A 27,989-nucleotide genomic window follows, 5' to 3' on the forward strand; every position below is an offset into this window, starting at 1 on the left:
ATAATGGCTATAAGCAGATTTGACAAGTAAGGAATTCAGGCTTCTTTTTAGGAGTTCATTGTAGAGGGGGAGGGGTGGGACAGCCTCCTTTGTTAAAATTCTATGTTCCGTGTTAGTAGTAGCAATATATATTTGAGAACCAGCAGCAGGGGTCATTTAAATCCTCCCCTGTTATAAAATTTGGTAACTATATCTATAATTATTCTGTAGTAATAAAAACTCTAAATATATTCCGTCTAAACATCACGTCAGGTGATCTGCAAGTTCTTTGATGATATGTCTGTGTTCGAATATGTAAACTTGACATTCCCACAACATGTTAACCAGTAGTTGATCGTCTTTCGTATCCAGGGGAACATCTGAGAATATCCTTGGATTTAAGCGATGGTAGAACACATTTATCATCTCGCACCATGCCGCTGCGCGGTCAACTACAGCACCAACGCACGAGGTTGCCTGTAAAATAATAGATAAAAGTTAGAGTGGCCAGAACAAAATACTTAAGGACACTAAAAATTGCATTTATAAATAAAATATTCAACATTCTAAAAAGTTATGACACCTTACAAATGTTTGCAACAAATTTTATAACAACAACAACACAATCGTTTGTATTTAGTTTAATTACGAACTTGTTCAACAAGAATTTCAGCCAAAGCTTGAGCTCCGAAGGCAACTTTCGCCAAGTCACTCATAGACGTCGGCCGAAGCACGTCGATGTTTTTGACGGGCACATCCGGTGGCTTACCGGTTCCCACCGAGAACACGAGACCGATTTTGTGACAAGTTTCGTGATCTGGTTTCTGTGGCTCCGCTCTCTTATAGAAAGAATGCAGGAATGATATTAGATCAAGTGTCGGATTGTTGGCGATTAAGCCTCCATCAAGCATGCGTCCCATGGCCCGAAAGTAAGTCGGAGCAGCACCAGTCCCACGCGCCGCACGCCACATCAGTTGATCTAAAAACGAATGAAATGGAGTTCGCTAAATATGTGTTCCCAGTACGGATACATTAATATTCACAGCTATACCCAGTACTCTGCTGGATACAATGCAATTCAATCCTAGACCGGTAGACCTCGTACTCTCAGCTGTTTACAACTAGACCTAGAACTGTATACAATACATTCAACAAGGATACCAAATAGTCGATTGCACGCATTTTAGTTTATAGCTAGAACTACTCTTTAGTAGGGTAAGAAAAGCATAACCTTCAATATACAGCATTTCAAAACACACTGAATAAACGCAATATTTACACATTCACTGACCTGCAGGTTTTGATACAGGGGGAAACGGAGAGTTTGGTTTTTGTTCTTCTTCGTCGTCTTCGGGAATGGAAAAATTACGAAACAGATGAAGAGCTGGTGGTATTCTGTCAGAAACAGCAGCAGTTGCAAGGACTCTAAACAAGAGCAATTAACTATATTAATCACAAAATCCTTATTCCTAAAAAAACGTTTTTCATTATATAAAATGCTGTATTGTCCTAGCTACTTGCTCAAAAAATGACGATAAAATACCTTGGGTAGTTGACGCTTGTCATTTTAGTATCGACGCCAAATTCCTGCCGAAGGAATTTCTCGAGCGGCTCAGATGGATAAGGACGAGAGCCGACGAACACTTCGTCTTTGAAACGAAAGTAAAGTTGCTGTAGATATGCCATCGAACTACCTATCGCAAAAACAATAATTGATAAGAAGTATTTCAAAATATATACAAGAACAAAAGTTAACTTCCACATTACATTGGCCTACCATTTAACAACCCCAATGCAAGTATACCACCGGTACTTGTACCCGCTATCCAATCGAACAGCTTAACAATCGGTTGCATAGCAACACGTTCAAGATTCAACAAGACTTGAATGAGAATGAGGCCGCGAATACCGCCACCATCTTCAAAAGGAAATAAAAAAGATAGAGTAATGAAAAAAATTTTTTGTCGGATAGAATAGTGCAGATAATGTTGAATTATATAAACATCGCAAATACAACGCATACCGCTAAACTACTCGTGCAATGAATACGTACTTTAGACAAACATCTTATTTGAAAAGCCTCGTTAACAAATTGAGCAAGCTTTATGAGACAGGCTATCCGTGTTTCACGTGTGAATCAAACAACAATAACGGATAAGAGATAAATATTCCCATCCTATATTCCTATTACCAAGTCATGCCTCATTGAAAGCAGTTATTTTATCTACGTAGAACCATCCTCGCAATAGCCTCAAACATATTTAAATATACATGAGTAAACGTACTATTGCTTTGCTTACAATAGTCAGTCAAGTTTATATTCTCTCACATGAAGTACCTCACCTAAGACAGCATTGTTGCTATCCCCTTAACTCACATGATGTACCTCACCTAAGACAGCATTGTGGCTATCCCCTTAACTCACATGATGTACCTCACTTAAGACAACCATGTTGCTACCCCTGTGAGCACATGATGTACCTCACCTAAGACAGCATTGTGGCTATCCCCTTAACTCACATGATGTACCTCACGTAAGACAACCATGTTGCTATCCCCTGTGAGCCCATGATGTACCTCACATATAACAACCATGTCACTATCCCATGTGAGCACATGATGTACCTCACCTAAGACAGCATTGTGGCTATCCCCTTAACTCACATGATGTACCTCACTTAAGACAACCATGTTGCTATCCCCTGTGAGCACATGATGTACCTCACCTAAGACAGCATTGTGGCTATCCCCTAAACTCACATGATGTACCTCACGTAAGACAACCATGTTACTATCCCCTGTGAGCACATGATGTACCTCACGTAAACAACCATGTTGCAATTCCCTGTGAGCACATGACGTACCTCACATAAGACAACCATGTTGCAATCCCCTGTGAGCACATGATGTACTACATAAGACAACCATGTTGCAATCCCCTGTGAGCACATGATGTACCTCACACAAGACAACCATGTTGCAATACCCTGCGAGCACATGATGTACTTCACATAAGACAACCATGTTGCAATCCCTGTGAGCACATGATGTACCTCACACAAGACAACCATGTTACAATCCCCTGTGAGCACATGATGTACTTCACATAAGACAACCATGTTGCAATCCCCTGTGAGCACATAATGTACCTCACGTAAGCCAACCATGTTGCAATCCCCTGTGAGCACATGAAGTACCTCAAGTAAGACAACCATGAATGTTTTATGCAGTGCGGTGTTTGAAATTAAATGAAGATATGATTCAATTGCTTATTGCTTATGAGACAATTGCTTGAATTGTCCAGCAAAGTGCGAAGATCATATCTTCATTTAATTGTAAGACAACCATGTTGCAATCCCCTGTGAGCACATGATGTACTTCACGTAAGACAACCATGAATGTTTTATGCAGTGCGGTGTTTGAAACTAAATGAAGATATGATTCGATTGCTTATTGCTTATTGCTTATGAGACAATTGCTTGAATTGTCCAGCAAAGTGCGAAGATCATATCTTCATTTAATTGTAAGACAACCATGTTGCAATCACCTGTGAGCATATGATGTACTCACATAAGACAACCATGATACTATCCCCTGTGAGCACATAATGTACCTCACGTAAGCCAACCATGTTGCAATCCTCTGTGAGCACATGATGTACCTCAAGTAAGACAACCATGTTGCTATCCCTTGTGAGCACATGATGTACTTCACGTAAGACAACCATGTTGCAATCCCCTATGAGCACATGATGTACTTCACGTAAGACAACCATGTTGCAATCCCCTGTGAGCACGATGTACTTCACGTAAGACAACCATGTTGCAATCCCCTGTGAGCACATGATGTACCTCACGTAAGCCAACCATGTTGCAATCCCCTGTGAGCACATGATGTACCTCAAGTAAGACAACCATGTTGCTATCCCTGTGAGCACATGATGTACTTCACGTAAGACAACCATGTTGCAATCCCCTGTGAGCACATGATGTACTTCACGTAAGACAACCATGTTCATATCCCCTGTGAGCACATGATGTACTTCACATAAGACAACCATGTTGCAATCCCCTGTGAGCACATGATGTACCTCACAAGACAACCATGTTGCAATCCCCTGTAAGCACATGATGCACCTCACATAAGACAACCATGTTGATATCCCCAGTGAGCACATGATGTACCTCACACAAGACAACCATGTTGCAATCCCCTGTGAGCACATGATGTACCTCACGTAAGACAACCATGTTGATATCCCCTGTGAGCACATGATGTACCTCACACAAGACAACCATGTAGATATCCCCTGTGAGCACATGATGTACCTCACGTAAGACAACCATGTTGCAATCCCCTGTGAGCACATGATGTACTTCACGTAAGACAACCATGTTTATATCCCCTGTGAGCACATGATGTACCTCACATAAGACAAACCATGTTGCAATACCCTGTGAGCACATGATGTACTTCACGTAAGACAACCATGTTTATATCCCCTGTGAGCACAAGATGTACCTCACACAAGACAACCATGTAGATATCCCCTGTGAGCACATGATGTACTTCACGTAAGACAACCATGTTGCAATCCTCTTCATTCAAATGACGTACCTCACCTAAGCACAATGCACTATCACCTTTCCTTTTCTTCTTCATCATCGATTCTCCATCGTTTTCATTCTTGCCTGATCCAGACCGTTTGTATTTCACGTTGGCCTGGGCACCAGATGCCATAATTTTCGCGATGTCGTCCAGTATAATGGGGGTGTCATCACGAGCCTGAGACAGTTCGTTCCCAGGCTTTTTACCTGCGTAGAGAAACGATTATTAATGTAAACATTTCCGTGTTTCACAAATCGACAAAATTGTTCAACAATTCCTAAAATGATAATATCACAATTTTTTGATGCATTGGGGAAAAGGACAAAAAATTAGTTATTAAGTTCTTTAACAATTTTTGGTTTGCTCTTTTCATTCGCCATATATTCGGCTCGAAACAACAGAAATAGTCGGAAGCTACGTCACACTTTGCTCGCGCAAACTCTAGTTTCTACGCAACATTTTTATAAAACTATAGTTTAGAGCCGAATATCTGGCGAATGAAAAGAGCGAACCAAAAAATGTTAAAGAATTTAATAACTAATTTTTTGTCCTCTACTTAAATGTAGTAAAAAATGTGATACACTATATAAGCACTTTAATCTTAAAGCACTAAGCTATGGCACACATGTTAGTCGGTTGAAATCCGAGTATTTTTAAACCACAGAATTATTACCAAGATGGCATAACTCTGTGTGATATGACAGGTATAAGTGTTAAGAAATACTTCATTATTAACCTACCGACTGGATATTTTGAAGGTATGAAAGGAGCATCGCAAGGAGCAGCTCCTACGAGACATAGAGAATGTATAATAGCATTTCTGAAAAGACTTTTTGATGCTGTCGCTATATGAAGTGGTGTTTCACCCTTGCTGTTCACGGCATTTATGTCAGCACCAAATACTATCAATGTTTTTACAATATGTACATCTCCAACCTAAAAAAAATCAATAGTTTTTATAAATTAGGAGTGAGAGAATGATTGTTGTTGAAACATGACTTCTACTCCAGTCTTGTGTCTTTATCGATTAGGATTGATCTGATGTTCAATCTTGAGACTTTATATACTGCACTTTACAGTGTTCATAAGAAATAATCTGATGTTGAAAGTTGAGTTCTCATATACTCAAGTCCAGTGTCTTCATCAGAAGTGATCTAATGTCGAAACTTGCGCTTTTACATACTCCATTTTGGTGTCTTCATCAGGAACGATCTTATGTTGAAATTTGAGTCCTTATATACTCCAGTCTAATGTCTTGATCAGGAGTGATCTTATGTTGAAACATGAGTTCTTATATACTCTGGTCTAATGACGTCATAAGGAGTGATCTAATGATGAACTTAAGTTCTTACATACTCCAGTCTAGTGTCTTCATCAGAAGTGATCTGATGTTGAAATTTGAGTTCTTATATACTCCAGTCTAGTGTCTTCATCAGGAGTGATCTGATGTTGAAACTTGAGTCCTTATACACTCCAGTGAAGTGCTTTCATCAAAAGTGATCTGATGTACGTTGAAACTGACTTTTTATATACTCCAATCTAGTGTCTCGATTCATTGATAGTTTTTCTTTAGTATCTCTTTTTTCATAAAGAGTTTAACTTTTATTAATTTTCAGTACCTTTACGGCGATATGCAATGGCGTTTCATTGCTCATTCCTAGAGCATTCACATCTGCTCCATGTGACAACAAACATACAACTGAAGATTGTCTTTTTCTTTTCACCATGATGTGGAGAGGAGTCTCACCTTCGTTGTTCTCGGCTTCAATATCTTCACTCATAATTAATAATTCTGCAATCTTTACAAAGACAAAAAAGAAAACAATTTTACTTGTTATTCACTACGTACACAGACACAACTCATCGTATTTCTTATACATTTTAGTTAGTGTAATGATTGTTCTTGTTCTCTGTTGTTCATTCATCACTACCTACACTGACTCAACTCATCGTATTTCTTATATATTTTAGTTAGTGTAAAGATTGTTCTTGTTCTCTGTTGTTCATTCATCACTACCCACACTGACACACGTTATCTTATTCCTTATTTATTTTCGTTAGTGTAAAGACTGTTCTTGTTCTCTGTTGTTTATTCATCACTACCTAAACTGACACACGTTATCTTTTTTCTTAAATATTTTAGATAGTGTAAAGACTGTTCTTGTTCTCTGTTGTTCATTCATCACTACCTACACTGACACACGTTATCTTATTTCTTATATATTTTAGATAGTGTAAAGACGGTTCTCGTTTTCTCTTCATTCGTCACTACCTACACTAACACACGTTATCTTATTTTTATGAGGTCATACCTTTCTAGTTTTAACCCAATGTAAGGGTGTTCCTCCATATTTAGAATCTTTAAAAGTTGTGCAATCTTTATGAAACTTGAGTATCGCCTTAATGCACTCATCACTATTGAACTTCACTGCAGCATGAATAGGAAACATGTGTTTACTCTTAACTTTCAGATCAGCACCATGTTCAAGTAACAACTACATTCAATGAAAAATGTTTTAAAAATCAGCACCATGTTCAAGTAACAATTACATTCAATGAAAAATGTTATAAAAATCAGCACCATGTTCAAGTAACAACTACATTCAATGAAAAATGTTTTAAAAATCAGCACCATGTTCAAGTAACAACTACATTCAATGAAAAATGTTATAAAATCAGCACCATGTTCAAGTAACAACTACATTCAATGAAAATGTTAAAAATCAGCACCATGTTCAAGTAACAACTACATTCAATGAAAAATGTTTTAAAAATCAGCACCATGTTCAAGTAACAACTACATTCAATGAAAAATGTTCTAAAAATCAGCACCATGTTCAAGTAACAACTACATTCAATGAAAAATGTTATAAAACTCAGCACCATGTTCAAGTAACAACTACATTCAATGAAAATGTTTTAAAATCAGCACCATGTTCAAGTAACAACTACATTCAATGAAAAATGTTTTAAAAATCAGCACCATGTTCAAGTAACAACTACATTCAATGAAAATGTTATAAAATCAGCACCATGTTCAAGTAACAACTACATTCAATGAAAAATGTTTTAAAAATCAGCATCATGTTCAAGTAAAAACTACATTCAATGAAAAATGTTTTAAAAATCAGCACCATGTTCAAGTAACAACTACATTCAATGAAAATGTTCTAAAATCAGCACCATGTTCAAGTAACAACTACATTCAATGAAAAATGTTATAAAACTCAGCACCATGTTCAAGTAACAACTACATTCAATGAAAATGTTTTAAAATCAGCATCATGTTCAAGTAAAAACTACATTCAATGAAAATGTTTTAAAAATCAGCACCATGTTCAAGTAAAACTACATTCAATGAAAATGTTTTAAAAATCAGCACCATGTTCAAGTAACAACTACATTCAATGAAAAATGTTTTAAAATCAGCACCATGTTCAAGTAAAACTACATTCAATGAAAAATGTTATAAAATCAGCACCATGTTCAAGTAACAACTACATTCAATGAAAAATGTTTTAAAATCAGCACCATGTTCAAGTAACAACTACATTCAATGAAAATGTTCTAAAATCAGCACCATGTTCAAGTAACAACTACATTCAATGAAAATGTTATAAAACTCAGCACCATGTTCAAGTAACAACTACATTCAATGAAAAATGTTTTAAAAATCAGCATCATGTTCAAGTAAAAACTACATTCAATGAAAAATGTTTTAAAAATCAGCACCATGTTCAAGTAAAACTACATTCAATGAAAATGTTTTAAAATCAGCACCATGTTCAAGTAACAACTACATTCAATGAAAAATGTTCTAAAAATCAGCACCATGTTCAAGTAACAACTACATTCAATGAAAAATGTTATAAAACTCAGCACCATGTTCAAGTAACAACTACATTCAATGAAAAATGTTTTAAAAATCAGCATCATGTTCAAGTAAAAACTACATTCAATGAAAAATGTTTTAAAATCAGCACCATGTTCAAGTAAAACTACATTCAATGAAAATGTTTTAAAATCAGCACCATGTTCAAGTAACAACTACATTCAATGAAAAATGTTCTAAAATCAGCACCATGTTCAAGTAACAACTACATTCAATGAAAATGTTATAAAACTCAGCACCATGTTCAAGTAACAACTACATTCAATGAAAAATGTTTTAAAATCAGCATCATGTTCAAGTAAAACTACATTCAATGAAAATGTTTTAAAAATCAGCACCATGTTCAAGTAAAACTACATTCAATGAAAAATGTTTTAAAAATCAGCACCATGTTCAAGTAACAACTACATTCAATGAAAAATGTTTTAAAAATCAGCACCATGTTCAAGTAAAAACTACATTCAATGAAAAATGTTATAAAAATCAGCACCATGTTCAAGTAACAACTACATTCAATGAAAAATGTTTTAAAATCAGCACCATGTTCAAGTAACAACTACATTCAATGAAAAATGTTTTAAAAATCAGCACCATGTTCAAGTAACAACTACATTCAATGAAAAATGTTCTAAAAATCAGCATCATGTTCAAGTAAAAACTACATTCAATGAAAAATGTTTTAAAAATCAGCACCATGTTCAAGTAACAACTACATTCAATGAAAAATGTTCTAAAAATCAGCACCATGTTCAAGTAACAACTACATTCAATGAAAAATGTTATAAAACTCAGCACCATGTTCAAGTAACAACTACATTCAATGAAAAATGTTATAAAACTCAGCACCATGTTCAAGTAACAACTACATTCAATGAAAAATGTTATAAAAATCAGCATCATGTTCAAGTAACAACTACATTCAATGAAAAATGTTTTAAAAATCAGCATCATGTTCAAGTAAAAACTACATTCAATGAAAAATGTTTTAAAAATCAGCACCATGTTCAAGTAAAAACTACATTCAATGAAAAATGTTTTAAATATCCGGACAATCTAAAGCTACACAGCTTCAGTCAGTGAGGATACATAGATATGCCATATATCTTATTAAGCGTTAACTTTAGTTGAAAAAGAGAAAAGGAGGTACAGGAGTCGTCCATTTAGGACATATATGTAATAAAATACGGGGGATTTATAAAATATTATTCCATTTAAACTTAGTTTTTTATAACAAAGAAAAGACATTTAAACGATCAACGTCTGCATTGGCGTAGGAAAAAGTTCCTTAGTCATTGCGCTTTCTACTCGCATTTCATTTTTTACTCTGTTAAGTGATGTTGTTCACCTAGAGTGTAAATATATCCTCCGCAAGCGATTTTTCCCCTCAATGTTGCTATACATAAGTGAATATACTCCGGAGAAGAGAAGTGAACATTAGCCCTACTGCTAGGGTAAACGTAAAGCTAACATTTTGGTAGGGAAACCTACCCCAAGGGTTACCATAGCGCACATGTAAAACGCTACTTATGAGATATATTGTCGTAGGGTAACTCGCTTACTGGGATATCCCTTCGGCTAGTGTTACCCTATTTGCATGTAAACAGGCCATAAGTTTGGTTCTGAGTAAGCTTCCTACATGCATATTTTCTCCTTTAGCAAAGTCAGCAAGTTTCAGTCTAGTTATGCATTTGTAAAGCAGGCCAGCAAGATTTAGTCCTGCAATAAAGGGTAAAGCAAGTTTGACTATTGCTTTGAAATTGTATAGCCAGCCTCAAGCATTAGTATTGCTCTTTGTATACTCGGCCAGCAAGATAGTAGGCAGTGGTATAGCCAACCTACAAATTTTAGTCCTGTTATGCAGTGCAGCAGCTGGCCAGCAAGTTTGAGTCATGATTTGAAGTGTAAAGCCTGAAACCAATTGCAGTTCTGCTTAGCAATATTATATTAGAAAGCCTCAAATGTCAGTAATGCTCTTTGAATTATCCTGTTATGCAGTGGTTTAGCAAGCCTGCATGCTTTAGTCCTGTTATGCAGTTGGATAGCCATCCTACAAGCTTTAGTCATTCTATGCAGTGGTTTATCAAACTTACAACCCATGCAGTGCTATAGCTGGTCATCAAGTTTCTGTCCTGCTATGCCCATTTATAGAACAATTTCATAATACAAAGCACAACCAAATAGACAGACTGCCAATTAATGCCATACTTCAACATTCTCATTCTTACATATTATTGAGGTTTCTGTTCATCTGAGATAAATAAAATTGTATATATACATACCTGTAGACCTTTTCCATTATTAATCACACATGCAAAATGTAGTGGTGTCTCCTCTGAACTGTTCACACTGTTCACTACCTGAGCAACTGCAAAAGAATAAGAACTTCATAAGAATAGATGAACGAATATGAACCTCATACATGAAACTTGTTATTTTAATGGTTTGGTATGGTAAGTGTGAAATATGTTCTTGAAGGAAAATTTAAACAAAAGCCGCATCATGCAGTGTGTTTGCTGAAGCCTGTGTTCATTTTGAATTTAAAGAAAGTTCATGTATGTATGTATTCTATTGAAAAGAACATGAAACCTCCAAACCTTAACACACAACAAATGCTACAATTTAGCGCTATACTACTTACCTAGCTCAGTTGCTCGAAGCAATAATTTATCAAGTAATTCTGGTTGGCTTACAGCATAATGCATAACTGTGTTGCCTTTATCATCTTCTTGAGTAAGTGAGCTTACGCCTACTCCTTCCACAACGTTGTCAATCTGTCCCTTGAAACCAAACTATAAAACAAAATATTTTGATGTTAATACTTGTAGGCAGTAAAGCCTGTGACTTGTGGCAAAAAAATTTTTACATACATGTGTTGAAAGCCTTGGTAATACCTGGTATTACAAATAATCAACACAAGTTTAAAGACAGAATCTGCAATTTTTAACATACAAATAGTAAGGCTACCATACGATAATGTCTACCTTGAAACAACATGTTTTAATAATGCCTTAAGAGTTGAGAGAATATATGAACTTTTTATTATCCTCCACAGGTAACTTATGTACTTTAAGTGAAACAAAGAAAGAAAAATTAATGTTTTATAGTATTTGCTGTGTATATTATATTTGCAAAGATTGGACATATTTGCCTAAATTAGCCAAATTATTCTCATTTTAATTATTTTGGAACAAATCGTTGATTAAGTTAAAGTCAGAGTGTGTTAAATTTAAATCAGCACTCAAAGTAATGTATTTCTGAATAGAAATGATGAATACATAGACCAAACACAACAAAACATTTATTTGGCTTAGCTTTACTTACTTAGACCTTGAAGAACATAAGATGTTCAAACAAGGAATTTTATATTTATGTTTTTTTATTTATGGTATTTTGTTATAATCACATCTCACAAGTGAATGATAACTTCATTTTGTGAACCAAATTGTCCAAACAAGCCAAGTTAAAAATCGGTATAATAAAGCATAGGTAATCATTTGATCTTGCTGTGCACATTCTAACTCAGCTGGATGGACATCTTGATTTACATAACTAACCCCTTAGCTCATGTGGCTTGTATTTACAATTACCTTAGCCCATTGCAAGAGAGTCTTATCACCATTATCACCTGAATCTGTGGCATCAACAATCTCCATACTTGCTCTAATTTTCTCATGCTTTAGACATTCTGTGAGACCAGTTTTCCTTGCAACAACTGAAAGATTCATACCAGGATTTTCCTCAAGGCAGTTGAGCAAGGATTGCAGTGTCTGAGTGTCGTAACACTTTGATGATGATTGATAGAAAGGTGTGAGTTTCTCACATAGCTTCCTGTGATTAAAAACAAAAAAGACATATTAAAAAAATATGCTTCATTAAAAAAAGAAAACAATTATCTTTTGCAGAAGTAATAGTTCGTGGACTTTGTCAATCAGTATTTTATAGTTTAAACATATAAGATGTAAAGCAGTGAATCAGGGGACTGCAGAAAAGGGGCCATTGATATTTGCAGCCATTTTGAAATTTTGAAATTTTTTCCTAGACCCCTCTGACACACAACTTTGACACTTAATGGGTTAATAAGCCCTCAGTATAAAAATTTGCTCCGTGGTATCTGGGGATTCATTGAAGTGTTAACTTACTTTTTCAAATTGAAACTGTCCAATATTTACTATCGTAACTCTTAAGTAACATACTTGATTACTGGAACATTTCTACAATATAATTTCACTGTATGAAAGTATATAATGTACAAAATGGCAATAGCCAACGTGTATCAATTAAAAATTCCTCAAAGAATGGGTTACGGTATTTAACATAAAACTTTGTTAATAGTGAAAACTTTACATGTTTGTAAATGTTGATCGTCCAGGTTGGTATAGTCCTGAGAAGGACTGTTTTTGTTGTTATTGACTGACGTTTCGACAATCTTAGCGGTAGTCATCTTCAGAGTCAAACCATTTACTTTATTAGTGAAAACTTTGAAAGGGAAGTGAAAACTGAAAAGTGCATCAACTCAATACCCGCATTTCTACACTTCAACATACCCAAACATTTCTTTTGCTTTTTCCTCATCTTCAATCCTGAATAAACTTAGACAATCCGCTCTTTCCTCTGCATGGTACAGCACAGCTTCGTAATGGTTTAATGAAACGTAATAAAGTCTAAATGTTTCCTGTCCATTGTCGTTTCGGCTTATAATTTTTGAATCCTGATAAAAGACCGGCAACTTCTCCTCAACCTTTAAAAAAGACGAGTTGTTCCGGTCTTGGGAAACAATGTTCCCCATGATAAATCTCACTAAATAGTTTCTTTCTGACTTTTGAAGCTGCCTATATTGAGTTTGCAACAGAAAATATTCACTCCAGTGAACTCTGTAAGAACTGGAAGGCTAACTTGGCCGCCATCTTTGAAACCTGCATGATCGACGCCATTGAGGGTACGGAGGCGAAATACATCACTTCGAAATTGCCGGATTTTTTGCAAAAAACAGTGGTCTTCGAGCCAGCTTAATGTCTAAAAACCTTAAACAAAGTTTCGACTTTGATAAAAAATAAGTTTGAACGACATTTGTACATGTTTAAGCTTCTTTTTAGAAGGATGAAAAGCGAACTTTGTTTTGGCACGTGAAAACATGCCTTATAACTTGAAAACAAAACTGACACCCCTCGTTTTTTTTTAAATAAAAGGATGTAAAATACACTTTTCCATCCTTATAATATTGTTTGGATCTTTGAAAATAAAGCTGTCAGGGCAAAAAACGATGTTCTTTGAAAATTTTTGTATTTCCGAGCAAGATTTGCTCGCCCCAGTCCTTTTTGAAAGTTCAGAGCGTAAACAAAAAGAAAAACACTTAGCAAATTATTTCAAAAAGTTAGCAAAAAAAATATTTTAAAAAAATGTTAAGCCATATTATTGTATTATTATTAATTGCACCATTAAAGAGACAATATTAAAAAAGGGTCAATACCCACTTAAAAAAAAGACAAAAACACAAATGACACTCCATATTCATAACTTTTGAAACACTTAGACAAAAATTGTAATGTAATACAAGTATGAAAAAGATTATTAGTCTAATATTATAGAATCATCATATATATTCACAAATATGACCAAACATTTTAAACACTAATCCTAAAATATAATATATTACATATACATTTATCGTCATCTGTATTACAAGAAAAAAACTAATTTTACAATCAATATGATATACTATAAAATTTTGATACATGATATAGCTTTGCTTGCTTTATAATCATTTTAAAACCCTGGTTCAAACCACCAGGGTTGCTTTTTGGCATTAATGTAGAGCAGGTTATATTAGCAATACTTGTCATGAAGTAAATGGTTTGAATCCGGGAGTATCGTTACATGTTTGTAAATGTAGATCGTCCAGGTTGGTATAGTCAACACATACTGACCGACTACTAGACCAATCATCTTACAACCCTACATCACACAAAGCCACCACAATCAGAACATTAACAAGATGTGCACAAATCATATGTGATTCACGGTACGCTCTACACAACGAAAACAACTATCTCAAACGTGTTTTTGACAAAAACAACTATAACTATGACTTTATCAAACGCAACACTTACAAACCCAACGAACCCAACGAAACGAACAACTCAGTGACAACAGCAACGATACCTTACATCAAAGGTACGTCTGAGACTATCTCGCGTATCTTACGACCATACAACATACGTGTCGCGCATAAACCAATCACAACGTTACGACAAGTATTAACAAACATAAAGGACAAAGAACAACCCAACGAACGACAAGGTGCAGTTTACAAAATAAACTGCTCCGACTGCCACGCCTCCTATATCGGGGAAACTGGCAGGAACTTAAACATAAGACTTACTGAACACAAACGAGCTACTAAGAAACAAGACAAAACTAATCACATTGCCGAACATCACCGAATCACAAAGCACAACATTGACTGGGACTCGGAAAAATGCATTACTTACAGTACTGACTATAGACAACGGCTTACATTAGAAAGTTGGTATACTATCTTGGAACAAACCCCCTTGAACAGATCACAGCAATTACCGGCACCTTATAAACGACTTATTCACAATAGTGAGTAAGTGACTCATACATTGTAAGGGAGTCGACTCGTACAATGCAAATGAAGTTGACAAATTGAAAACAGTGACCGCCACGCCACTCGCTACCAGTAAACTCCAGAGCTCTCAGAGACCTCTATTGGGAGAGTTGGGACAACGGGTCTGGGGCAAGCGCAGAGCCACCATTTAAGTAAATTTGAAAAATGGATTGTTTTGAGAATTGCCGTGTATCCTAGGAGTCGCTTGCATGTCGAAAAACTGGAAAAAATTAAAAATCGCAATGCCATTAATCTAATTAATTATACAACAGCCAGTTGTACACGAAGAGAACCTACTGTACATTCCCTATACTGTGTTTTAATGAATGACCACAAGGGCAAAGAATAGAGGAAGTGATCTGAGTCTGTTCTATCCCATAATTCAGTAAAAATAACCTTATATTCCCTTTTATCATTTTAAGGATTTCTTTTACAACCATTTGCACGATCATGCTATCACTTACCGTGCATTCTAATCATCATTTTACAAAGTTATAAGTAGAATGCCTGTTTGTCATTCGAAAGTTATTACTTTGAGCTGTTAAACTTGCACTTTGGAATGCGAAATTTATAGTTTTGTGGCCGTAACTAGGACGCCACAGGGAGGTGTTCTATTTGAAATTAACAATTACCTAAGATTATTTCAAATTGCGACCCCTGATTAATACATTCATTCAGGCACGCTTGCTAAGTTTCTAATCAATAACTATGTATCTTCCATTCGTTTAATGTATATCATGATATGTTTTGCCACAAAATGACGAGTCGTAACTTGACAACTTTAGCGAAACAGCTTAAACTTGCAACAGTTTTTCAATAATCGAAATAAAATTTATTGCTACAGAAATAACAACAAGACATAATGTTAAAAGAAAAGCCTCTTCTGATCATGCGAGAAATAAAAAAAGAAACATAGGAAATATAGAAAATTTTAGAAAAAAAAAATTTTTTTCTTTTCATTGTTTCTTTGATAAGGCTTAGACTATTAGAAATGCCAGCATTATCAAAGAATTAACTCAAATAAAAAATTATTTTTTCTCTATAAATGTCCATTTGCACGATTTTTTTATATGCTTTTGTTCAATATACTCATAATAACTTCATATGAAATGTTTGAACACTGGTGTATCGTCCCATATTTTGAGTTACAACGTCAAAACTTTAAGTTACGCAGAACTTGAACTTGCAACAGTTGTTCAATCATCGAAATTTGAAACTACAGCTCACAAAATAAAGATTACAAATTTCGAATTTTTTGCCTACAAGACTGTTAAAAGAAAGTCTCTTAAAAGAAATGAAAAAGAAATATAGGAAACATGGACATTTATAGTGAAAAAGTATTTTTTTCTTTCCATCGTTTCTTTGATAAGGCTTTGACTATTAGAAATTAGTAAAGCAAGATTTGTTTTTACAATTTTGTTTGAAATACTCTTGATGACATTATAAACACCGTAGTTAAGTGAATGGCTTGAATTATCCTTACCTGGGAATTACCATAATCCCATAATGGAAGTATTTCCCTTTTAATTTTAATATATTTTGTATTATTATGTAGTTCTATCAGCTCAACATCTTGATTTGGTTCTAAAATCCAGTAATTTTTGTTCTTAAGAGCAGTGGTCGATTGTGTCTAACTAGTACAAAGTCCATAACAAATTTTATGTTTCACCTTCATGCACGAACCATGATTTAAAAACGCAACAAAATGTCCCAGGTCTTTAATTAAGTTAGTGGAGTGACAGGGGCACCTTTTAAACCATTTCCAAACTAATTATAGCAAAACCTCTTGAAGGAATGTCTCGCAATCACGAAGTACATAAGCATGAACAAGGCGCTTTGCGGCTAAGATCAAAGCTTGACCACAACAGTGACCTGCTTGGTAGGTTACCCTATATGCGTGCTCAATCAAGGCTGATTTCGTAAGGATTATTGACACAATTGATTTTCCCTTCTTGGAGAATAGAAGCTTTCTCACTTCGTTAACACCACAACATTCGCATATTCTATCGTACACAACAACCATGTACATTTCTAGTAACCTCTTGGACTCATCAGTAATTTGACTTAAAATTTGTAATGCACTAGTAACTTCCGGAAAACTTTTCACATTTCAAAAGAAGTCTTTGCTCTTACCTGCAAAACATGAAATCGTATTGCAGCCAGTGAAAGCATGAAAAGACATGCCCAAGACATTTGTGGTACAAGACTTCGTGATATCTTATGAAAAGCAATGTAACGTAGGTGTTTTCCTTTAACAAAAATTCAACTGTAAAACGTTTTGGACTCTCCTCATGCACCCTAACATCTACCCACACCTAACAGATTTTGCAAGGTTATATTTCTCCAAGTTTCTAGGAGTAAAATTAATGAAACTAGTTATTTGTTTCGACTGCTGACAAATACATGCACATATCGATATTTCTAGAAATTTTAGAAAATTTGTAAGGAAGAGCTACACAAGACAACGCGACCATTTGCGCCTCCACTTGGTTCTAATTTTTCGATATGCTTCTATCTTATCATAATTTTTATAATTTCCTCACAAAAATTCTTAATAAATTCTCAATAATTTTAAAACTTAACTCATTCTTATATCATTCACCATCATCCTTTTCTTTTAAAAAAATATTCACTGCTTAATCCCAAACTGTTTCTTTCATATAAACATAAGAGGCAATGATTATGCAAGGTTATATTGTGAGATTTATTTAGCAGTGATTACATCATAACAAAAATTATTGCAAAAATGTTTTGCTCATTTCAAAAGGAATTCTACCAGTTAGATCACGATACTTTGATTTGACAAACTCTTCAAACGCTTCAGAAGTCATATAATGCGGCTGTGGATTTTCGTCTGTAATCGCTTTTAGGATGTATTCTGCCACTTCTTCAGGAGTTTGAGCTTGATTTAATATTAGGGCACCACGGGCTTTAAGATATTTTTCTCCAAGCAATTTCGAAGGGTCATCATCTGCTAGTTGCCCACTGTTGAAGGCGAATTGAGATAGCGCTCGTGTTTTTATAACGCCTGGTTGAATGGTTGCAATACTGCAAAGAAAAAAGAATGAAATGCATATTTTGTGCATTGATTGTGCAAAAAATTTTGCTTCGCTGAAATTTCTTCCGGTTTCTTTTGACGGACGTGCAGTGACGTCATAAGTTATTTGCGACACTAGCATTGACGTGATTTCCAATTTACAAATTTTCAATCTAGAGTTTTTGACAAATGTTCTGTCATAAAAGAAAACAAAGACATAACATTGTTAAAAGACACAGGCGAGGTGTTGCAACATCGCTTGGATACAACGTTGTAAGTTACTTTGCTGTAGATGGGTCTTAAAGAAGTATGTGTTATATTTTTGAGATAGACAAGATAGCAAAAAGATTTTGTGCTACATATATGTATAAACGCATAAAACAATTACATCTTAGAACGATAAGCAGTTCCCATGTTGAGCTTGATCTATAATTAGAAAAAATGTAAGACAAAAATAGGCTAGCTTCCCTCACAGGGCTACACCGCGACATTGATCACCGCTCCAAAACGTCTGCCTAGTGGTGTGTGAAATTTAATGTTACAGTTAGGGTTAGCATTATTACCCTACTTTAATAGGTTCTAGTTATATCTGTTGTGCAAAAGTTTACTTGTGTCATACGGCAAACTTATAAATAAATGCAACTGTAGGCTGTTTTTACAAACAACAGTGCACAGTGAGCTTTTATAAAGAGATATTAGTACATTAGCGAAATAAAATAACGTTTAAATAATAGAGTTTTAAGTACATTGTACTTGCTATGTGGCAATGATAATTTAAAATGTTTTATTGTATGTTACAAAATTGAATAAAACGCTTACATGAAACATATATATGTAATTTGTTTACATTTCTGAGTATGGTTAACGTATACTTCGGAAAAGATAAAAAAGAGCCAATTTTAAACCATGTAAACTCAATGGTTTTAATAAAGTGATCTCGCTTACTATTTCCTTCTGAAGTTCATGTTTTTCAATGCATTTTAGTGCAGTATTCCTATCAAACGTATACACTTTCGAGGTAATTTAATTAAACTAAGGCACTATACATTCTCAAAGTCGATTATAAAAGTCAAGATCCATCATACATTGGATTCTGGACTTTTCACTGGACCGTAAGCAACGAGTAATTAGCTATTTTCGAATGGGGCTATATTTTTAAGCCAGTGCACCTCAGGGAACTTACTTGTTGAACATCTACATTGTTCGCAATTATTTTTTTCGGTGTAAACTGCAATCGTGTGTTAAAAATATAATCGGTGGACTAACAAAAGTACCCGCTCTCTTATAAGTTATATAGTTACTTAAAGACACAATGCAATATTTAATAACGAAGGGTCATCATACCTTGGTGTGTGCATAATCTTTAGAAATGAAAGCATATAAAATATATCGGATTTTGTGCGTTCCAACATGATATGACTTATCCCATGTAAAATATGACTAAAATGTTCCTTAAATAAATTATTTCATATGACGCAAGGGACAACCTGGTTCAAGGACGGCGGAACAATGATAATTGGGGAGGGTATTATTCATAAATGCATGTTTTACTTTATTAATTTCATTTGAAATGTATTGTGTTTACGGATTATAACATATGGATCTATGAATATAGCCCATAAAGATGATGAAGAGCATATCCATGCGTTTTATACGTAGATTGAACAAACTTTTGTCAACTCGTCAAAGATATTTTTCAGCTTCAACAAACACAGCATTCAACTTAAAAGATTTTGCAATTGTCAGATATCGCATTTCAGTATTTTACGGATTGGATTTTATAACAATGTGTTGTTTAAATATGCCACCAAGTCTTTTCACGACCGTGTTTGGTACAAAACATTCTCGGTGCTCAATGCTTAAAAAAATGCCCAGTAATTGTCTTTCGTTTTTTTATTGCTCTCCGTACTCTCAGTGCATGTTATGAGTTCCTTTTTTCAGGTGCTTGTATTGTGCAGAGGAAGCTTGCAAAAAAACAATTTAGTAGCAATGTCCTCATAAAATCTTATAAATTTCAACGTTAGAACGATAAGTTCTCGCCATTTTAAATGGAAATGATTTTCTTAAATAAATATTATATCTTATTTGTCTACACTGCACAGTGTATCAAGCTCCTTGTATTTTTCGCCAAAACGAGATATATTTGACGTCACCAGTAAAGCATTTATTAAATTATATCTTCAGCTGCTAAGTTTTGACTATCGTCACTAAAAATATTAAAATTTCACATATTCAGATATATGATATCACTTCCTGTGCACACACAAACACACGGACAGACACTTTTTCATTGTAGCATTTGTGCCATATCTGAGAGGGTATGAAACGTGAATGTCATTTTAATAACGTTTTTTTTGTACAAAACATGTAGCTCTCTACTGATAGTTACTTACTGAACATTAAACGATGCAAGCTCAGGCGCCAAAGAATCCGTAATTCCTTCTACAGCACAGTTTGCTGAGCCATACACAGTCATGAACGGATTGTTATGTAATCCAGCAACTGAGCTGATGTTAATGATGCGCCCTTTTTTGTTTTTCTTCATAGACGGGACAACAGCACGGATGACGCGCAGTACGCCATAGACGTTCGTATCATAGATGCTTGTGATACTTTCCCAAGGCTGCACTTCGAGTATACCAGACCAACCAATACCAGCGTTGTTCACTAAATATGGAGTATTATGATGATAATATATCATTTAATTTGACAATACTGTCAACAAATTTAACAAAAGCATTCAATGGCATTATACAGGAACTTTGAAATTTGAAGAAAAAATGTCAGGGACATGAGTTTGATTATGTAATGTCTATATTTCTTAGTTTTTAGACTTCGATCTCTTGTAAAATCACTTTCTTACAGACCATAGTTCAATTTTTACTACTACATGCCTCACCCACTCATCTGACTCTAAAACAACTAAGGCTCGATTGTATGAAATAAACGATAAAATAAACACAAAAAACATAACTCAGTTCTTGAGTTTACAAGATGATATTTTTTGGAGTGTGCTTTATCATTTTTTTCAACACATGACAAATCGATTTGTCATTTGGCAGCAGAGCATTCGCGTGCTCATTAGCAAAACCTACTGAAACTTTTAAAGTTTGAGCAAGATGTGTCATATTTTAACCCCATGTTTTCCATTGATTTTTTAGCTACGTTGATTTTGTGCGCAAACTGCATGAAAAGTATTTACTGTCACTATGTATGAACTATGTAATTTAATGTACTATGAACCATCAGATGTCCACTTATTTATTCCCCCCAATTTTTTTCAATTCTTGCGCTCTGACAAATTTTGCAAAGTTTTTCGTTGCTAACTTCATCAAAGCGCGAGAATTGAAAACAACTGACTGTTTACGTTTTTTATACACCCTGCAGAACTGATAATGATTTCAATAGACTCTATATCTTATTGAAAAGAGTAAATACAATGTCCCAAAATAGCGGAGCCCACATAAATAATTATATGTATTCGCTAAAGTTATGCAAAATAACGAAACTAGATTCAAACTTGTTCAATGAACTTGACAGTTCTGGGCCTCTGGGATTTATTAGAGCTTATAAAGTACTAGTTAATGAAAAACAAGTTTAAACTTAAAATTACGGTCATACACTGATTTTTTATCTCAAATTTTATCACGCAAGACCTTAGTATGGGCAAAACAACATTAACTGAGTTATAATAGCCGCAAAAGTGATTCATATTTTCCATAAGTTGCAAAGAACATGGACAACTTATGCAGATTTCATTTTCATACGTAATTATTTGTGCGAGTTCAGTTTTTTGGGGTCTAGGACGCCAACACGTTGTAAAGTATTTATGATTTAGCAAACATTTTATAGGACTTCGTCAAAGAGAAGTATGAAACAGTGGCGCGTCGGAAGATGTTTGGCATTGGGAGGGGGGGAGGGGAGCGGAATAACAAAAAATGCCTTGGTAGGGGCGTGGCAATTTGACTTTTGTAGTTGTACTTGTTGAACTCACAACTAATATCCTTTCTGCTCTTTTTTTGCTTCCGTCTCAGAATATTGGAAAAGCTATTTATTTTAGACATCGCCATATTGCCATTGTATGTACGCCATACATGTTCTAATAACAAATTTGGCGCGATTTTTTCCGCACACTACACACGTGTGTCTAATGTGAAATCTTGATTTTCTGATTTTTGTTTTACGTCGTGATTTTGTCTCGTACTTGTCACGCTGACTAAAAGTTACACTGAAAATCATGTATATGGAGCCAGCGATTGTCTACTGCAGTTGTAAACGCTGAAAGTTAAATGATTGCAATTCAATAAATGATTTTTTCCCTATAATCAACTATCAGTACTTCAAGTAAATGAAAGTCTGTAGGAGAAGTCTGTTATAGGTATAGGCAAACAGTGGAAGATCCGTGCAGCTCTGATTTTAATGATTGTACGATGATATTTACGACTAAATTTTGAAAGACTTAATTATGCAGAAATGAATAGGCAATGCACCCAACTATGTGAAGCGTTTGGAATTGTATATTTAATGTTATACGTTCATATTTTTCAACAATATTTACTTGAAACTTAATTTTGAGGTGACCTTTTTGCTTGCACTGCATTTAAGTCAAACTTAAAAACATCAGAGATCAGCAAAATAATAAATAAGAACCTGATGTTGCTGTGATTGCAAATTACTTTGACTTATTCGATCGACAATCATTATCACATCATCGTCTTTCTTTTTTCTATATCCCTTTCTTCGCTTGGTTGCTGGCTTATTTCCCTTTTTTCCAACACTTTTACTGGAGTCAAAGTTGACAAGAGTTGTAAGGTTAGTGGGATTTTGTTTACGTTCTAGCCATTCAACATATTCTTTTAAGCTTTTTGTTTTTTTCTGCTATAGCAGCAGCATTCTTGCAAAGTGTGCAGCGACGCATCTAAGACATATTTCGCAAATAATTTTCCCACTATTTTCAATGAATACATAGTGAGGTCTTTGGGATGTTTCGCTTAAAACGAGAAAAGATTTACTGTTTCCTCCTGTGGCTGAAACTATAGCTCCATCCTACATTAACACTTTCTGAGCTTTTCTGAAAACTCTTTCCACAGTTTGGACTGGTACACTCGATAGGTTAGCGTCCTCGGGTGTTAGTGATAAGGATAGAGAAAAAGATTCGTCATCTTAGTTTGCTTATCCTCTACGCAAAAGGTCTGGTCCAGTTTTCTTTCGTGAGTCTTACGTTGGGCAGCGCTATTAGCAAACCATTGTTGTTTTGTGAGTTGAAGATGAAAATGCTTCTCGATTAGCCTGTAGGGACCGCTATTAAGTAAAGCACCTCTTACATCTTCACGTTGTTGCTTGATCAGTTGTCGCATTTTTATCGCAAATGTTGACATGTCATTTTCTTGAAAGTTCACTGCTCTTATGGCAGATTCGGGTACATTTGTGTAGAATGGTGTGGGTGGATCTCCCATTCCACAATTCCTTCGAACTTCAGTCAGCATACTTTCTGCGTCTATTAGAAAATTTATTTAGATACATTTAGTTGAAATGTAAATTTAAGAAGAATAAACTGTTCAGTCACTATAAACACAATGGTTTCTTGAAAAAGAAACTCATGCAATAAATTGTACAAAATTCTATTTTTTAGGATATAAATACTTTCTCACTTATAAATTTGAAGAAAGATGGCTCTTGATTTGCACTGAAAAACAACGTTCTCTTTCAACCCATATCTCTTTCAGCGCATTGAGATTGGAGAGAAATTCACTTTCATTGAGGGAGTATAGTAAGACTAAAAGAAATTTTAAAATGTGCAATGTAATAACACGTGGCACTTTACTAATATGTTTTTGCAAACATACCCTTCTCATAAATTTCCCCTGATCTTTTTCCAAATATGTCATCAAGAAAAGTATTTTGTGCTGTGTCTGACACATTTGATTTTCTCAACTGTAATTTAAAGTTTTAGGTTTAGCCATTTACGGTGCCCAAAGCATCGTAAATGAAATGCATAGCACTTACTGTTCTTCATGGCACTGATCAAAGTCTCTTTCCCATCTGTCACAATGGCGAGAATGTTTTTTATGTTTTTATTAAGGGAAGTCAATTTACCAAAGAAGTAATCATACGATTCGGCTGTTTTGGTTTGGCTAATTAGAAGAGGCCCTATTATTAAAGGATAATGACCTTCTCTTCTTGTTACAACTTTCAAATTGCGATGCGTCGTAACACATCTGAGTTCAGGAGCAGCTGATACGTCACGAATAAAAGGATCTTTTCTTTTGCTTAATTGCTGCCTCTTGCACTCCTGGAGAAGAACAGCAAGAGAGTCAACTTTTTTAATACTCGTGATTTGCTTTGTTTTGGCTCGGCAATTTTTGGCTTGCGTTCTGTTTCTGGGAAGGTCACTTGCTGCACTGGCACCTAAGAAACCACCACTTTCTTCGCTCACACGATGAAAGGTTCCTCTAGGTCCAGATGTTTCAGCAACTTCTTTTACTCTTTTTTATATGCTTGTTTTTGTCCAAATATATCCACCTGATTGTTTCTGCCGCGAGTTACTATGAGGACTGGGCGTAATTTCGTGTTCTTTCCCATCGAAGATATACTGAACCATTAATAATGCTTAGTTTTCTACATGTGTGTCGCAACAAAGAAAGTGAGCATTTACAAGCAAAATAAATAAAAAATTACAATCTAAGTTCTGTCCTCAATCAAGAATTAAAATTGGTCATGGTCAAAAATCAATGCCAGTAAAATATGGATCTTGTAAACTCATTTAATAATTGGGTCCAAAACGTTTACAAATGCCTGTACCTTCTAGATATGCCTCGTACTTCTTGATGTCAGGAGATGTCTTGCTTTTAGAATACATTCTCACTAATGTATAGAAACCTTCATTTTTTTTTGGTTTTACATTGACTTACTTCGCTTATCCTCCCCTCAGAAATACAAAATAGAGTCTTTTTCACCCCATTGTATTCCCAAGCTCCCATATCGTCACATTTCCAATCATCCCCTTCTTTGAGGAAGAGGCGTCAATCAAGAATGTAACATTATTTGATACAATGGTGGGTGCAATCTTACATACTCGGCGACCAATACTCGCTCAGGAGGATGGGGTACAAGTAAAACTTTGACTCTCTCTTCTGGCGAGAGGACTTCTTTACCACTTATAAATTGCGGAAGTGATAGATTCCACTTTGCAAGGTTTGTTCTACAAAGTCACATAAAATGAAAAAATACAAATAAAAATCTTTTAATATATTTTCTTACTAAATATCAGTGCTCCTATATTAAATTTAGGTACCTGTGCGCGACATCCATTTTCATCTTCGCTTGAGTCAGTCGATTCATATAGCCAATTTTTACAATCTCCAAGTACAAACATTTGGACATGATGTACAATTAATGTGATTAAAGTATACTTTTAAGTTGTAACTGACGCACTAACTAACTTGCAACGGCTTCAAACATCAGCTTTCAAAAGGAAGTTCAAGTTGAAAACTGCAGTATACGTACTGCTTTGGCAAATGACAAGTTGACGGAAATCATTATAAGTGAAGTAAAAATGAACAAGCTCACCTATGTAAGGCCAACATGAGTGAAAGGCCATTGAAAAAAAACACGAAAAAAATACAAAACTATTTGGATTGTGTGAAGTCTGAAAAGACAACTATGGCTAAATTTTTTATTTTAAAAGTGTTGAGATGGTTTATACATAACTATGAGGTTTCATTGTGTTACACTCTATATGACTGACTGAAAATTGAAATATGCATGCTTTAAATAATGAGGTCATAAAAAATTTATCCTGAAAGATAAAGCTCGTTTAAATTACTGTCAAACTCCTATAATAAATCATTGGCAAATTGTCGCCCACAACAAACAGACGTCCGCCGTCCGCGTCCGCCATCCGCGTCCGTTTTCCATCTACACCCGAAGTCATCTGTATTAATCGTAGTACGCTTTGCTGATTTTAAGTTAGACTAATTTGCATTTACGTAAAAGATTATCCTGTTGTTTGGGTTAGGCATATTTTGTCATTTTCATTTGTTCAACAACACAGCGCCGCACTAAAACGCCCTTTCTCGCACTTGCATTTTGCCCATGTGAAATATTCTTATGAAAGATTGTTTTATGCAGTGCGGTGTTTGATCGTATCTACATTTAATGAAATATTCTTGTCATATGAATGCGATCAAACAAATTTCCTTTGTAAACATCATTTAATAGACTGCTGCGGAAGGGCGGGGGGAAGGAAACAAGGCCATTTGCTGAAACAAAATATTATTCAGTACTTTTAACTCCACCAAAATTGACTGATTTACTTAATCTTGCTAAAACTATGAAAAATACGACGGTGGATATATGACAGGCACAGAGTTTTTACTGCCATTCATCGTAATTTCATCCACTGACAGTGACCTTAGACGTCATTAATGACGTAGCTTGTTTATGTTTAGCGGGCAGGCAGATACATCCCAAGGCTGATAAGTCGTCTATTCACATTGTCTAAGATCAATCAAACCTTTCATTCCCGTATTTTAATAGACATAAGACTGCAAAAGGTGACAAAGTGAGGCACGTGGTAAATAGTATAAACATTTGAACAAATTTAAATACTTGTAAAGTCATCTGTATAAATGGCTGTACGCTTTGGTGGTTTGAAAGTTGACAAATTTGCATTTAGATAATGCTGATGTTAGGGTTTGACATACGCGTCAACATATTGATTTTGTTCAACAACACAGTGCCGTACTAAAAATGTGCCATACCTTGCACTTGCTGTTCGCCCATGTGAAAATATTATTCTCATATGAATGCAATAAAAACAAATTTCCTTTGTAAACTTAAATCTAACATCAAAATAGCACAAATGGTCCGGCAAGTAATTAAAATTCAAAATGACATTAATTGAAATCGTACCAACAACATCGATTCTTCCCTCCTTCTCCAGAATTTCTTTTACAGCAGCGTTCACAGAATCTTCTGAACAAACATCCATTTCGATTACAACAACATTGCGACAACCAGCAGTTTTCTCTAACAATTCGTCTCTCTTGCTCGTCTTTCTCATTGATGCGTACACTTTAAATTTCTTGTCTGTTTGCTTTGCAAGCACCTGAACAGTCGAAAGACCAAGACCAGCGGATGTTCCAGTGACAAGAACAATTTCTTCTTCCATTTTTCTCTCAACTTAGCTTCTCCTCGGTTGCTTTGCCAATTTTTGCCAATACAAATGTAGACTGAGAACAGCTATTCAATCTACATCAGTGTACCAATGACGTTTGATTTGGAAATTATTTTTGATTCCCTGACCATGAGTAAGCGAAGCCATGCGCATGCGTACGGTGGCCCACACGTGTGACGGCAAAAGTTTCTTCTTGCAGTGAAACTATTTTACCGACTACAAATCTTTCATCCTTTACGGCAAAACTTTTACCTCTCACGCAAAACTTTATATCTCACGGCAAAACTTTTATATCTCACGGCAAAACTTTTATATCTCACGGCAAAACTTTTATATCTCACGGCAAAACTTTTATATCTCACGGCAAAACTTTGTTTCTTTCGCGACAATTCCACGCGCGTACCTTATTGCTGACACGCGTATGCGTATGCTCTTTATTATACTAATGTGAATTTAGCACCAAAATCAGGCCACAATTCGAAATTTTGCAAGGGCGCGCAGCGCGCGCAGTAAAGTTGAGATTATATGAAGACACAGAAGTGAGATATAACAATGCTTTATTCCTCATAACTCGCAATACACAGCTGATGAAGACTAAGTTCTAAAATACAGCGTCATAGTCTAATCACCTAGCAACTTTACATCACTTCGTAATCAGCGACCAAAC

The 27,989-nt window shown here is 35.2% G+C and overlaps 2 protein-coding genes and 1 long non-coding RNA gene across 3 annotated transcripts; all 3 read right to left on the reverse strand.

Annotated features, from left to right (window-relative positions):
* Nucleotides 1–112: 112 nt before the first annotated feature.
* Nucleotides 113–13,093, reverse strand: LOC124449395 (85/88 kDa calcium-independent phospholipase A2-like). Its single transcript, XM_047000312.1, has 13 exons — nucleotides 13,024–13,093; nucleotides 12,067–12,307; nucleotides 11,118–11,268; nucleotides 10,759–10,844; nucleotides 6,900–7,082; nucleotides 6,207–6,386; nucleotides 5,328–5,523; nucleotides 4,602–4,793; nucleotides 1,757–1,897; nucleotides 1,523–1,673; nucleotides 1,271–1,404; nucleotides 633–958; nucleotides 113–456 (listed from the first exon to the last, which is right to left on the reverse strand). Exons 1-13 carry the CDS (start codon nucleotides 13,029–13,031, stop codon nucleotides 244–246), a joined length of 2,202 nt encoding a protein of 733 aa, XP_046856268.1. The 5' UTR covers nucleotides 13,032–13,093; the 3' UTR covers nucleotides 113–243.
* Nucleotides 13,094–17,787: 4,694 nt separating this feature from the next.
* LOC124448758 (retinol dehydrogenase 8-like) lies at nucleotides 17,788–27,424 on the reverse strand. The gene is made up of 3 exons (XM_046999723.1): nucleotides 27,058–27,424; nucleotides 20,538–20,811; nucleotides 17,788–18,155 (listed from the first exon to the last, which is right to left on the reverse strand). Exons 1-3 carry the CDS (start codon nucleotides 27,314–27,316, stop codon nucleotides 17,843–17,845), a joined length of 846 nt encoding a protein of 281 aa, XP_046855679.1. The 5' UTR covers nucleotides 27,317–27,424; the 3' UTR covers nucleotides 17,788–17,842.
* Nucleotides 22,644–25,439, reverse strand: LOC124448759. Its single transcript, XR_006949240.1, has 2 exons — nucleotides 23,796–25,439; nucleotides 22,644–23,641 (listed from the first exon to the last, which is right to left on the reverse strand). It is a non-coding gene; the product is annotated as an uncharacterized LOC124448759 (long non-coding RNA).
* Nucleotides 27,425–27,989: the final 565 nt, after the last annotated feature.

The sequence above is a fragment of the Xenia sp. Carnegie-2017 genome, unplaced genomic scaffold (genome assembly GCF_021976095.1).
Source record: "Xenia sp. Carnegie-2017 unplaced genomic scaffold, XeniaSp_v1 HiC_scaffold_23, whole genome shotgun sequence".
In the NCBI taxonomy this organism is placed as follows: Eukaryota; Metazoa; Cnidaria; class Anthozoa; order Malacalcyonacea; family Xeniidae; genus Xenia; species Xenia sp. Carnegie-2017.

Coding starts and splice junctions, on each gene's coding strand:
- LOC124449395 (XM_047000312.1), bottom strand. Junction 10,845..11,117: donor GCTTCGAGCAACTGAGCTAG/GTAAGTAGTATA, acceptor ATTCTTTTGCAG/TTGCTCAGGTAGTGAACAGT. Junction 1,674..1,756: donor TGCATTGGGGTTGTTAAATG/GTAGGCCAATGT, acceptor TTTTTGCGATAG/GTAGTTCGATGGCATATCTA.
- LOC124448758 (XM_046999723.1), bottom strand. CDS start 27,316: ATGGAAGAAGAAATTGTTCTTGTCACTGGAACATCCGCTGGTCTTGGT. Junction 20,812..27,057: donor GGGAAGAATCGATGTTGTTG/GTACGATTTCAA, acceptor CTCCATATTTAG/TGAACAACGCTGGTATTGGT. Junction 18,156..20,537: donor CTTGCATCGTTTAATGTTCA/GTAAGTAACTAT, acceptor TTTTCTTTGCAG/TATTGCAACCATTCAACCAG.